The following is a 13,178-nucleotide window of genomic DNA, read 5'->3' as shown; positions in this document are numbered from 1 at the left end:
GTTGGTGACACAGAAACCAGCAATGTAGTCCAGCAATGTTATTGTCAAATGGCAAACTACAGAACCATCAGTTTATAAATTGCTGCTTTATTTCAGTTCCACTGTTCCATTTGTATAACCAAGGTGATTTGCTGACAGAGCTATATTCCATGATGTGTTTGCGTACTTTCTCATGTGTTGCCAGAAAGGAAAGCCTTGCAAATGGCAATTCCTATAGGTCTCCGTTGCACTCTCTCTAATTTTCATATACTTGATTCAATGTTATGCAGTTGCCGGCCACAGGGAAAGCACAGAGGGCTGGTCTTTATGTTATGGCTGTTACATAGCAGCAGCTTGAAATAATTGCTATTTTGTAGCTGCTCCATATGGTAGCTATGAAGATTGGCAGTAATGTAGAAACCTTTTGGTAGAATGAGAGTTGTCCCACACATGGAACTTGTCTGTACTTTGTTGCTTCCACAGGGAGCAGCCACAATTGAATAAAAGTATGTAGAACAGCACTGAGAAGTCAAGAAATGGGAAGAAATGCTGGAATTCTCTCTGTTTGTTGATACATCACTGATAGTTTAATGTTATATGTTTTCAGTGTGCTGAGCACATTTAAACATGCTATCTGTTGGTGTCTGATATGTCTGCCAATCCAGTGATCAGTTCAGTTCCTAGGGACACTGATTTGTCTGGTTGTTTTCATGCTGATATACCTTGAATCTGGTCATAATCTGCTGCAGGACTTGTGGATGGTTCTAGGTCAAACAGTGAATGTACAAATGTACACAAAAGAAGAACTGTAAAGAAATACAAGGCATACTGGTAACAAAAACAAAGGGAGAAGTTTAGGAGGAAAGGCCTTTCCCTACTGCAGATAACTGAAGAAGAGACATTTTTGCTTGCTTAATTCCTTTAACCCTTTCAGAGCTCTTACATGAAATGAAAGCTAACTGAGTATTCACCTGTGGGATCTGATGAAGTGGTTTCTAGCTCCCAGTACCTTATGCCTGAATTAAAAAAAAAATTAAGATACCACAAGATGACTTTTTCTGCTGTAGCAGACTTACAGACTTTTTGCTGTAGCAGACTAACCCCTGAGGAATTAACTAATCTTTTCAGTGTTTGAGATCAGCAACCCCTAAAAGAATTTAGAGTTCTAAGAACAAAGAGAGGTGTTCTGATTGGCTGCAGAGTATCATTCAGGAATGGCTGCTTCCAACATCTGCATCTGGATTGAACTAAGTATGATTTGTTGCAAAAATATTCCTTTTCAATTTCTGGATTCCTCAGGGATTGTGTATCCATCTACCACATGTGTGCTTAATCTGTTGTAGCATTCTACATAATTAAAATGTCTTATGTAATTTCTTCATTTTTATTGTATTATTTTGTTTCTAATAAAGGATTCTGTAAGAATATAATGTTTTAATGTATGTTAATTTAAAGTTGTACATGTTCCTCTTCAATAATTGACATAATTTACACTGACACAAACTTTCCATGGACTTTTGGTTTTTGAGCTGTAAATCTTCTACAGAGAATCCAGGCATTGTTACAGCTTGCTAGCTAGCAATTTATTTTTTAAATAAGAGATAGGAATGTGCCATTCTTCTGTGAGAGAAAAGTGCAGTTTTGCAAGGTGACTTGCCACCATCAATAGTGACTAGTGCGTTATGAGCCAAATGTGTACATTGCAATTTTTTTTTCTCATATGACTACATTGGATGTAGAGAGAAGGGCAGGCTCAGCTCCGGCATCCAGTCCAGCATGGGGCTGGGCTGCCCAGCTGCCAGTGAGAGTGATCAACGTGCCTGCAGGTGGTGGGGCCGCCCACGACCTTATATGGGCAGGCCGGGCCATCCCGCACCTCTTCTCGCCCTACCTGGTATGCCACGGCTCATACACCAACAGGAAGGGGACAGCAGACATGCTACCCAGTGCTGGATCTGTCCCCTATGCTGCGCCTCTGCTTCCTTTTGCCAGCACACCAATAAAACTGTTGTGGCCAAATTTTACCCACACAATGGGGTTTTTCTGTGTCTCCTTCTGCCCCTTCGGGCCACTTCCTCCCCTCTTCGGGTGGCAATAGAACTTTTCCATCTTCTGCTTACAATTATATAATCTATTTGATTTCCATATTAGTCTGTTGGATGCCATGATCATATATTTGCAATGAGCAGCTTGTCTTCACAGAGTTCTGTGATTCACTCTCATACTGTTTTTCATGCTCCTAACTGAAATTTTCTTATAATATTTGCTTTTACTTTGTTTCCTACTTTCACATTTCAATCACCTATGATAATTAGCACATCATGTTTAGGTGTGTGATCAATGTCTTCCAGGGTACTTGCATAAAAGCTTTCAATTTCTTCCACATCAGCATCTGTAGTTGGTACATAAACCTCACTGATGGTTATAGTGATAGGCTTTCCCTGAAGTCTGATTGGTGTTATTTAGTCAAACTTAGCATTATATCCCTGACTGCCTTTGCTTTATCTTGCCTCACTATTAGAGCAACTCTATTTCTTCTGTGTTTGTCATTCCCTGAATAAAATACTTTGTAATTTTCTGATTGAAAATGCCCCGATCTAGTATACTTTACCTCCCTCCCTCCCTTAATTTGTTTAAACATTCCATTTCTCATTTTATGATTTCAAGCTTACCTTGGTTTATATTTCTCACATACCATTTTTCCATTAATGCATCCATTAAAGTCAACAACTGGACATCCTTTCAACTTTAGTCCAGTTGCATTAAGAATAGCACTACTTGTGCTTGTCCTCCGCCTTTCCCCAGCTTATTGAGTGCCATCCGACCTGGAGGTCCCATCCTCCAGCATTATAATATGTTTCCATTTTGGATTGACCAATCACAGGATTGTTGATGTAAGGGTTGGTCAGAAGAGACATGGTGGAATGAGGAGTACCAGTGAGATGCTGTTATCCCAGGTTACAGACTCTACAGGAAGGATAGGACAGGGCGTATTGGGGGTGGGGTTGCCCTCTACATCAAAGAGAGCATAGTGTCACATAAAATAGACAATGCAAGGGGAGCTGATTCCCCTACAGAAGCATTGTGGATATCAATACCAGGGATGAAGGATAGTTTAATATTGGGAATATATTATCGTCCCCCTGACCAAAGTGCACAAGAGGATTTTGAGATGGAAAAGGAAATTAGAGAGGCCAACAAAAGCAAACATAGTAGTAATGGGCGATTTTAACTATCCCCACATAAACTGGAAAAATGCATGTTCAGGTCATAGTAAAGAGAGAGCATTCCTGGATATGCTAAATGACTGTGGCTAAGAGCAGATGGCTGTGGAACCAACCAGGGGAGAGGTGCAGTGGTGGGATTAAAATTTTTTAGTAGGTTCCAATGGTGGTGGGATTCAAACAGTGGCGTAGCGCCAATGGGACTGGGCTGGGCATGACGGGGCATGACCAGGCATTCCAGGGGCGGGGCATTCCTGGGCAGGGCTGTGGCAAGGACACAGGGTGCGCACACCCCAGGTGCAGTTCCCCTTCGCCCTGCCTCTAGATTCAAATAATGACTGTTTAAAGTATTAAAAAAGCAATATACCAAAAGGTAGTGTATTATGTCTTTTTTATTGATTGATTTTAAATAATCACATTGATTTATTGATTGATTTTAAATAATCACATAAGGAGAGAAACCAAAAACTGTTTACAATTGTTAACATATTACAAACATATCTAATTGCCTATCTCTCTCAACCCCCCCAACTAAAACATCCTATATTACCTCCCTCCTTCCCATATTTCCCTTCCTCCCTACTTTCTACTTCCCCTTCAGATTCCTATAACTACTTTATCTATTCCACTTGAAAGAAAACTAACAGAGGGAGAGATCCAAAATCCTTAATCTAAAAGAGTAGTTTAAACTCCTCCTCTTCCAATATAAATTTCAAGGGAAAAAAAGAAATGAAAAAATCTTTACCTATAATACTTTTCTCCCAACCTTTTTTATACCAATGAACAAAAAAAAAATTAAGGAATTACTTCATATATTGTAATATTTATTTTATTACAGTTCATACTAACAATGGTGGTGCCATGGGGGGCAGGGGGGCCGCAGGGGGGATTTTGCATCCCTCACTTGATGAGATTTGTTGTACCCAGGGACAGAGGTTACCCCCTTGTCCCTAGTGGAGTTAATCATTAATAACCAGTTCTCCGAACTGAGAAAATTTTAGTAACTGGTTCTACCGAATAGGTGTGAATAGGTTGCATCCCACCTCTGGAGAGGTGATCCTAGATCTAATTCTATGTGGGACTCAGGACCTGGTGCGGGAAGTCAGTGTTGTTGAGCCGATAGGGAACAGTGACCACAATGCTGTCAGATTCAGTATCTCTGCATGCGAACAAGTGACAACTACTTCAATGTAGTTACATTCGGCTCTCAGAAAGGGTGAAATTTCTCAAAGATGAGGGGGATAGTGCGCAGGAAGCTGAAAGGGAAAATCAAGAGAGTCAAAACCATCCAAGATGCTTTGGAGGTTATTTAAAAACACACAGTCATAAAAGCTCACCTGGAAATGTGTGCGTTCCACAGGGTTGTAGAAAAAAAAAGGCAGCGCCCAGTCCAAAAAGAAGAAAGCCACCTATGGTTACTGCCAAGGGAGGTTGGAGGAAATTATCAGAAAAAAAGAAAAAAAATGTCTCTTTAGGAAAATGGAAGTCCAACTTGGACTCGGGGAGGAAATACTCAGAGGGAAATCACAAATGGAGGCAAAAGAGAAGCAAGTTAGCTGTAAGGGGAGGCAAAAAGGATTATGTAGGAGGAACGCATGGCTGCGTAACATACATGGCTAAGACTCCCCAGCAACAAAACAGTTCCTTCAAAATACATCAACAAAAGTAGGGAAGCCAGCTAGGGCTTTGGAAGCAGGTAGGCCCATTAGGATTTGACAAAGGAACAAAAAGGTGTGCTAAAAGATTTAGACTGAGAGATTGCAGAGAAGCTAAATGAATTTTTTTTGCCATCTGTCTTCACCCAAGAAGAGAGGTGAGGGAAAAACTTCCTGCACCTGAACCAAGCTTCTTAGGGAGGCTGTAATCCGAGGAATCCAGCTTAAGATAGTGGTAGACAATAAGGAAGAAGTTCCTTGGCAGCCATTGATAAACTAAATGTTACCAAATCCCCTGGCCCAGATTGCATCCACCTAAGAGTTCTTAAAGGAGCCCTAAGCATGAAATTCAGCTGATCTTCTCACTTTAATATGCAACTTATCCCTGGAAATCAGGCTCCATCCCCCTGCTGAAGACTGGAAGAGATGGCCAATGTCAGCACCAATCTTTAAGAAAGCGATCTAGGGGACCCAGGAAATTACAGGCCAGTCAGTTTGACATCTGTTCGTGGTAAATTAGTCAAATCTATCATTAAAGATAAAATTATAAAACATGTAGAAAAGCAAGACCTGCTGAGGAAGAGTCAGCATGGCTTTTGCAGAGGCAAATCCTGTCTTACAAACTTACTAGAGTTCTTTGAGGGTGTAAACAGGCATGTGGGAAAAGGGGGAACCAGTGGACATTGTCTACTTGGATTTCGAAAGGGCTTTTGACAAAGTTCCCCACCAAAGACTATTGAGAAAACTCAGCAATGAAGGAATAAGAGGGGAAGTCCTCCTATGGATTAAAAACTGGCTGAGGAACAGGAAGCAAAGGTTGGGTGTAAATGGGAAGTTCTCACAATGGAGAGATGTCGGGAGTGGTGTCCCCCAAGGATCCGTTTTGGGACCAGTGCTCTTTAACCTATTCATAAATTACCTGGAAGTAGGGGTGGGTAGTGTGGTGGCCAAGTTTGCGGATGATATCAAATTATGTAGGGTGGTGAGAACCGCAAAAGATTGCAAAGAGCTCCAAGCGGACCTTGATAAATTAGGTGAGTGGGCCCAGAAATGGCAAATGCAGTTCAATGTAGTAAAATGTAAAGTGATGCACATAGGGGCAAAACCCCCCAAACTTCACATACACGCTACAGGGGTCAGTGCTATCAGTCACAGACCAGGAAAGGGATTTGGGTGTCTTAGTTGATAGTTCCATGGGAATGTCAACTCATTGAATGGCAGCTGTGAAAAAGGCAAACTCTATGCTGGGGATAATTAGGAAAGGAATTGATAATAAAACTGCAAAGATTGTCATGCCCTTATATAAAGCAGTGGTGTGACCGCACTTGGAGTACTGTGTTCAGTTCTGGTCGCCACATCTCAAAAAGGATATTGAAGAGATAGAAAAAGTGCAGAGAAGGGCAACGAGGATGATTGAAGGATTGGAGCACCTTCCTTATGAGGAGAGGCTGCAGCGTTTAGGACTCTTTAGTTTGGAGAGGAGACGTCTGAGGGGGGATATGATTGAAGTCTATAAAATTATGCATGGGGTAGAAAATGTTGACAGAGAGAAATTTTTCTCTCTTTCTCACAAAACTAGAACCAGGGGGCATACATTGAAAATGCTGGGGGGAAGAATAAGGACTAATAAAAGGAAACATTTTTTCACGCAATGTGTGATTGGTGTTTGGAATATGTTGCCACAGGAGCTGGTGATGGCTGCTAACCTGGATAGCTTTAAAAAGGGCTTGGACAGATTTATGGATGAGAAGTCGATCTATGGCTACCAATTTGGAACCTCCTTGATCTGAGATTGCAAATGCCTTAGCAGACCAGGTGCTCAGGAGCAACAGCCGCAGCAGGCCATTGCTTTCACATCCTGCATGTGAGCTCCCAAAGGCACCTGGTGGACCACTGTGAGTAGCAGAGTGCTGGACTAGATGGACTCTGGTCTGATCCAGCAGGCTTGTTCTTATGTTCTTATGTTCTTAAGTGGTTTACCCTTCTTCTGCACAGTACTAACCAAGGTTACCTGAAGTGGGACTTCTATTGTGAATGAAAGATCCTCTTCCAGTGTCACCTTTCACTACTTCTGCTTCTCAGCAGCTAGTCTTTAAGGATTGCTCTATCCCTATCTCCATTTATTCTCTTCTGCTGATATGGCTGTTGATCCCTGAGGCTGGTGGATGCATCTTAGTCTGATGTCTCATCTGTGATCATTCCACCTCTTGACAGATTGTAGGACCCTCACAGTATTGTTCCCAGCTTTGCTGTCAAACACAACCCCCCTCACCATGTCAAGGTGTGCGTCTTGCTTAGGTATGTTGTATTATATAGAAATTAAATATGGATAGTTGTGAAACAAACACTTGTGTCTCTTTCATCCACAAAAGACAGCAACAGTAGAGAAGAAAAACCCCACTGAGTTCACAACCCAACAGAATGGCTGATCAACCCTTACCATTTTTAGGGGAGAGAAGTCCATCCTAGTGAAGCCTTCTCAGTACTGGAAATTATCTGTGATGCATGTTGGAATAATGGGGGAGGGGGAGCAAGTTAGAGCAGAAGTCCCTGGCAATCATGACTTTGCTCAAGGACCCCTCCAGATTGTAAGCAGCTGTCATTGTTACTACATATCATCCAGTCTTATAGGATCTGGTTCAGAGTTGATTGGTGTGACTCATCTAAATCATCATAGGTGGAATGGAGCTCCAAACAGCCATGAGCTCTAAAAATAAATTGTCTCCAATCACCTCTCTTTGTCTCTGGCCCCTTCCGCACAGCAAATGTATAATGGGTTGCACAGGGGCGTAACGAGGCAGCCCTGGGCAAACTGTAGCCCTGGGCAAAACCTGAGTTGGATGCCACCCCCCCATGGGCGGCCACTCCACCACGACCAAATTTTTTTTAGCACCAGGACATTGGTGCCTGCAAGGGGTGCATTTTTAGACATATCAGCACCAAAATTTCAGCATATCATCAGGAGACCGTCCTTATGCTACTCCCCAGGTTTGGTGAGGTTTGGTTCAGGGAGTCCAAAGTTATGGACTCCCAAAGGGGGTGCCCCTATCCCCCATTGTTTCCAATGGGAGCTAATAGGAGAGGGGGGCTACAGTTTTGGCCCCCCTGAACCAAACTGCACCAAACCTGGGGGGTATCATCAGGGCAGTCTCCTGATGAGACCCTGGAAGTTTTGAGACTGTGCCTTCAGAAATGTCCCACCCCAGCCTGCAACCCCCATGGACAGCAATACAGAAAACTCAATGCAGAACAAAGATTCTTGGGCAAATTTCTGGGATGTTCCTGCAGGGGGTGCATTTTTGGATGTATCGGCACCAAAATGTCAGGGTATCATCTGGAAACTGTCCTTATGGTACCCCCAAAGTTTGGTGCAGTTTGGTTTAGGGGGTCCAAAGTTATGGACCCTCAAAGGGGGTACCCATCCCACATTCTTTGCTAAGGAGATGGGGCTACCCTTTGAGGGTCCATAACTTTGCACCCCCTGAACCAAACTGCACCAAACCTTGGAGGTGCCATCATGACAGTCTCCAGATGATACCCTGAAATTTTGGTGATGATACATCCAAGAATGCCCTCCCTGCAAGAACATCCCAGAAATTTGCCCAAGAATCTTTGTTCTGCATTGAATTTTCTGCATTGCTGTCAATGGGGGTTGCAAGCTGGGGGGAGCACATTTTTGAAGGCACAGTCTCAAAACTTTCCGGGTCTCATCAGGAGACTGCCCTAATGATTCCCCCCAAGTTTGGTGCAGTTTGGTTCAGGGGAGCCAAAGTTATGGACCCTCAAAACTGTAGCCCCCATCTCCTATTAGCTCCCATTGGAAACAATGGGGGATAGGGCCCCCCCTTTGGGAGTCCATAACTTTGGACTCCCTGAACCAAACCTCACCAAACTTGGGGGGCAGCATAAGGACAGTCTCCTGATGATACGCTGAAATTTTGATGCTGCCAGTCTAAAAACTGCACCCCCTGCAGGCCAAAAATGGAAAACCACTAAAATACCCCAAAACGAACCCAGCATTTTGATGCCCCCCACAAGGTGATGCCCTGGGCAGCTGCCCACCTTGCCCAATGGGTATTACGCCAGTGGGGTTGCATTCAGGATAGAGTAACCTGTTTTCCTGTTTTTGCGTTCACATGCATCTGTGCAGGCAGTGGCTGGAGCCCATGGAAACAATCTGGGTTGTTGTTGCGCCTTTGCACAAAGGCACAACAAAGGAATGCACAAACAAACCCCACAGCTATGCCAGCTATGCCACGATACAACCATCTGCACCTGCATAGCTACAAAGCTACACTGATGCAAGCCGCAAAAATGTTTTAAAAAGAAAATGGAGGTGAATAAAGTGCCTCCTACCCAGCTGTTCGCTCGCAAGTGGCTGCAACCTGGGATTTTTAAAAAGGCTCGTGTAGAGATTTTCAAAAAACCCAGGTTGGGGGAAATAACATGGGGCAGACTCATTTGGGGGGTGGTATCTATGCGAAGTCCCCCCCCCCAAAAAACTGGTTTTTTAGTGTCCTATACCTGTGTTTATTGACCCCTGCAGAACTGGCCTCTGTGTTGCTCAATTATTGGCTATGTTTTTGTAAGGTGTTTGGGTGTGAGTTGTACTTTGCACTGCTTTGGCAATTTTGACTGCATAAATTGGATCAGAAGGGGCTAAAAACTGGACAAAAGAAAGCACTGGAATAACTAATCTGGCTTTTTCTGTCTCTCCCTCTCTATATATGACATTGATAAGAATTGGAGGACATACCCACCAAAGATCTGAATCTTGTGGTTTTGTCAGGTCTAAAATGCTGAACCTTGTAAATAGAAAACGAAATTAAGTGGTTTTTGTGAAGGAAAAACTGAAATGATTGCAATGTGCTTTAAAAGTGCAGAAATCTAAGAATACGGTCTTTATTTCTTGATTGTGAAGTGGTGGGGTAGGGCAGTTTGAAGGGAAGTGTTTTGGTGAAAGAGATTTGGGAAGTGGCTAAGGAGGATGGTTATGGTTTAAGTTCCACCTTAAGAAAACTTCAAATGATTTTTTTTTTTGCCCAAATGGAGGCGGGGGTTCTATTCTGCTGTGCTCCAAGGAACAGACCTGGTTGTGACTCTGCGTGGAAGGCCCAAGGGCATACACACACACAGAGAGTAGGAAGTATGGGGCTGTCAAGCATTGCGAACAGGTGGCCTGGTGTCTTGTCCTTCACCTAAAGTCACTGCCTCAACTGATCCATTCACTGCAGGCGCTTGTCTCTGTTGCACAGGAATTACCTCCAAGCACTGCTGAGTTCCTTCGGAGCAGGTGAGAAGGACTGGGGGAGGGAATAATTGGAGGGGAAAGAGAACTACCCTGAACTGACAGTCTTGCAGGTTTGCCAGGAACTTTACAAAGGGGGTGGGGGAAGATGACTCTTCAGAACTTAGAGGTCCCTGGTCTTATGGAGGATATTTGACAGGAGGCTGCCTGAGCAGCATATGGATATTTAGTGCAAAATAACTTTGTTCTGATGCAGCTGCCTTGAGGCAGAACTCCAAACAGGTTTGTTTATGGGTTTAGAATGCTGGTTTTGTTCAAAGAATTAACTTCTATGGCTAAGGAAAATGTACACTTCTGCTGGAAGATATTGTAGGAAGCAGTGCGAACTGACCATATTGACCTTTTGCAATGTGCATTTTCGCTCTTTAAATAAGCTGAAAACTCATTTTCCCTAAAGGAACTCAGTTTTCTTACTGTCTTCTGTAACTTAGCCTGACTATACAGCCTGCAAGGGGTTAGATAGCCAAAGTAAGTCTAGGATCTGTAATGGGAGTGGGGCTTGCAGGCTTCCCCGTTCCCACATGTCTGGTGTACAATAATGCCATGCTGTGTTGTTGTAGAACCTTGAAAAGTTTTAAAGATTGCTTTTAAATTCTCCTTTCATTGATTTTTACCCGTTGCATGCATTCTGTATCTATTTGTGTCACAGTGAAAACTGCTCATTAGTAGGTGGGTATGTGGTCCCCCTATCTTAATAACTTCCTGGATTAGTTGAGTATACCCAATGCCTGTGAAGTATAAAACACATCTGATTTGCTCTACCTTTTTTTCCCCCCTGCCACTATTATGGATAGGGCAATCAAAGGGGGTTACAGGCTGTGTGGTGTTTAATAGGAGACAGTAAGGGTCAGGATAGGCATGTAAACCCCAGTAATGCACTGACCCTAGTTTTATAAGCCACTTTGAGACTGAAAATTGAAGGAAAAGTGGATTATAAGTGTATGCGTACTGTCATCACACGCATCCTAAAAACCTTGATGGGCACTGTGATGGTGAACTTATTGTTAGGTTTATTCCATTATCCTTATTTGATTAATCTAAATTGCACTCGAAAGCTGCCATTCTAACTTATGTTTGCTTAGATTAAAAATAAATCACAGTGAAATTAATAGGACTTGCTTTTAAGTAGCACAGAATTGTTAAGTGAGAAGTGTTTTTTCCAAACATTCGTCAGGTTGGCTATATTGTGAGTGAGGTCCATGTATATTCCCATTTTCTGGACGAGGAGCAAAGGCTGAATGAATGGATTCTACCTAGTATTATACGGCTTCGAACCTATTGCTGTTGGGCTGCACCAGCAGAATTTGTGTTTGTAGTGGGGAAGAACAAGATATGCAGTTCCAGGAGATGTAATGTTGTCCCTCCTAGTTTTTAAACTCCAACAAAATGTAATTGATACTTTTGGTAATTAAAAAAAAGAAATATGATTTGATATCTAGGGAAAGGCTTGGGGAGGTAAATTTTAATGGACATTTTCATAGAAAACCAAAGCTTATTATGTTCAGCACATCAATAACTTGCTGCTTTTATATTATTGTGATATTTTAATTGCACCAGAAATAATTTGATCAGGTACATATGGAAACCATGTGCATGCACTCTCTCGTTCCCCTTTCTCAGTTGAGAATAACAGTATCAAAAAGCCGTCACTACAAAAAAAATCTGGTCAGTGTACTGACTTCAGAAAGTGGGGCACATTCTCCAAGCTTTGGTCAAATAACAAATCTCCATCCTAATTCATCACTCATTATGCAAAAACTTACCAGCCATGCTTTTCAAACACATTCTGCAAATCATACAGTGCACAGGAGGGACTTTGAACTTCTTGCTAGTGTGATTTTTTCATTTCCTTCAAGTGCTGTTGCTCTTTTCTTAAGTGACTGAGCAGCATCCAGATCTTCAGAGGAGAGGGGGAAAGGATAAAACAGTTATATGTGTAGAAAGAAGGGAATGCTACGGAGAAATTTTATTGAGGAAAAAACATGATAGCTAGTGAAGTTTAGCTAGGTCCCTAGGAATGTTTACATATTTTGCATGCAACAATCTTATATGTGGGATTCGTGCAACTTTTTACATTAAAACAACACTGTGGTAGACAGGATTCTTAAGACAGAGTATGTAGCAGCCCCACATCTTGGATTCATCTTAATTTCATTCTAGATTGAAGGGTTTTTTTGTTTTTTGGTGGGGTGTGTGTGTGTGTGTGTGAGAGAGAGAGAGTACATTAGCAGAAAAAAACCTGTCAAAATGGGTGGATTTAGTTCTTTTCTTTTGTGGATTTTGTGATGGTATAAATTGGGGATAGGATTGGGGATGAATACATAAAGTGGCTATGCATTCTGACTGTATGGGATAACATATGGGTGGATTTAGTTCTTTCCTTTGTGGATTTTGTAATGGTGGAAGAACATAGGGAATAAAATATCTAAAGTGGTCTGCATTCTGACTGCATGGCATAGGCCCGGGCTTCCTTGTCCCTCATCTTCTTTGCTGCAAATAATTAATGGTCCTGCCTTTCTTATACTTCCAGAGTTGAGAAGAGTTTGGAAGATAATTTGACATTGCCCCCAACAAGCTGATGGAATTTTTCAAAGTAGGTCAGGTTATGCAGATTTGCTTGTTACTATGGTTATTGCTTAATTATACACCAATAATCCCCCCTGAGAATTTCATGATTGCTGTTCATTTTCCCCTTTTTAAAATATTCCCAGAAAGTGTGAAGGATGCTCTGATAGTTTGAAACTGGAAGTGAATTAAATGAAGCAAAGCGAGATCTAGTTTAACACATGTGAGAAAGCAACAGTCTCCTAAGTGCTATTTTTAAATCTGCTCCCTTTTACGTGCTGTATTTATTTTGTTTTGTGCTGGGAATTGAGGCATCTCAAACCTTTACAGCTCTTTCTAGGCTAGGCATTTTCAACCTTTTTTTGGGGGGGGGGGTGAGGAATCCCTATAATGTGATATTCTCTGGAACCCCAATCCCTTCCCCTTTCTTCAGTTACAATTTAAAAA

General features: G+C 42.3%; 1 protein-coding gene across 4 annotated transcripts in view; it reads left to right on the top strand.

Moving 5' to 3' along the window:
* The window catches only part of ACOT11 (acyl-CoA thioesterase 11), a 156,039-nt gene that overhangs the window by 76,760 nt on the left and 66,101 nt on the right, over positions 1 to 13,178 (top strand). The window contains exons 1-2 of one of the 4 annotated variants that reach the window (XM_048497200.1): positions 9,943 to 10,151; positions 12,697 to 12,759. The exons of 1 other annotated variant lie outside the window; for it this stretch is intronic. In XM_048497200.1, the coding sequence (XP_048353157.1) occupies positions 12,745 to 12,759 (15 nt within the window). In that variant the 5' untranslated portion in view covers positions 9,943 to 10,151; positions 12,697 to 12,744. Of the gene's footprint in view, positions 1 to 9,942; positions 10,152 to 12,696; positions 12,764 to 13,178 lie in introns of those variants that run through there. 2 more of the 4 variants (XM_048497202.1, XM_048497201.1) reach the window with 2 other exon arrangements.

The sequence above is a fragment of the Sphaerodactylus townsendi genome, linkage group LG05 (genome assembly GCF_021028975.2).
Source record: "Sphaerodactylus townsendi isolate TG3544 linkage group LG05, MPM_Stown_v2.3, whole genome shotgun sequence".
Taxonomy (NCBI): Eukaryota; Metazoa; Chordata; class Lepidosauria; order Squamata; family Sphaerodactylidae; genus Sphaerodactylus; species Sphaerodactylus townsendi.
This window is presented reverse-complemented; position numbering and strand designations above follow the sequence as displayed.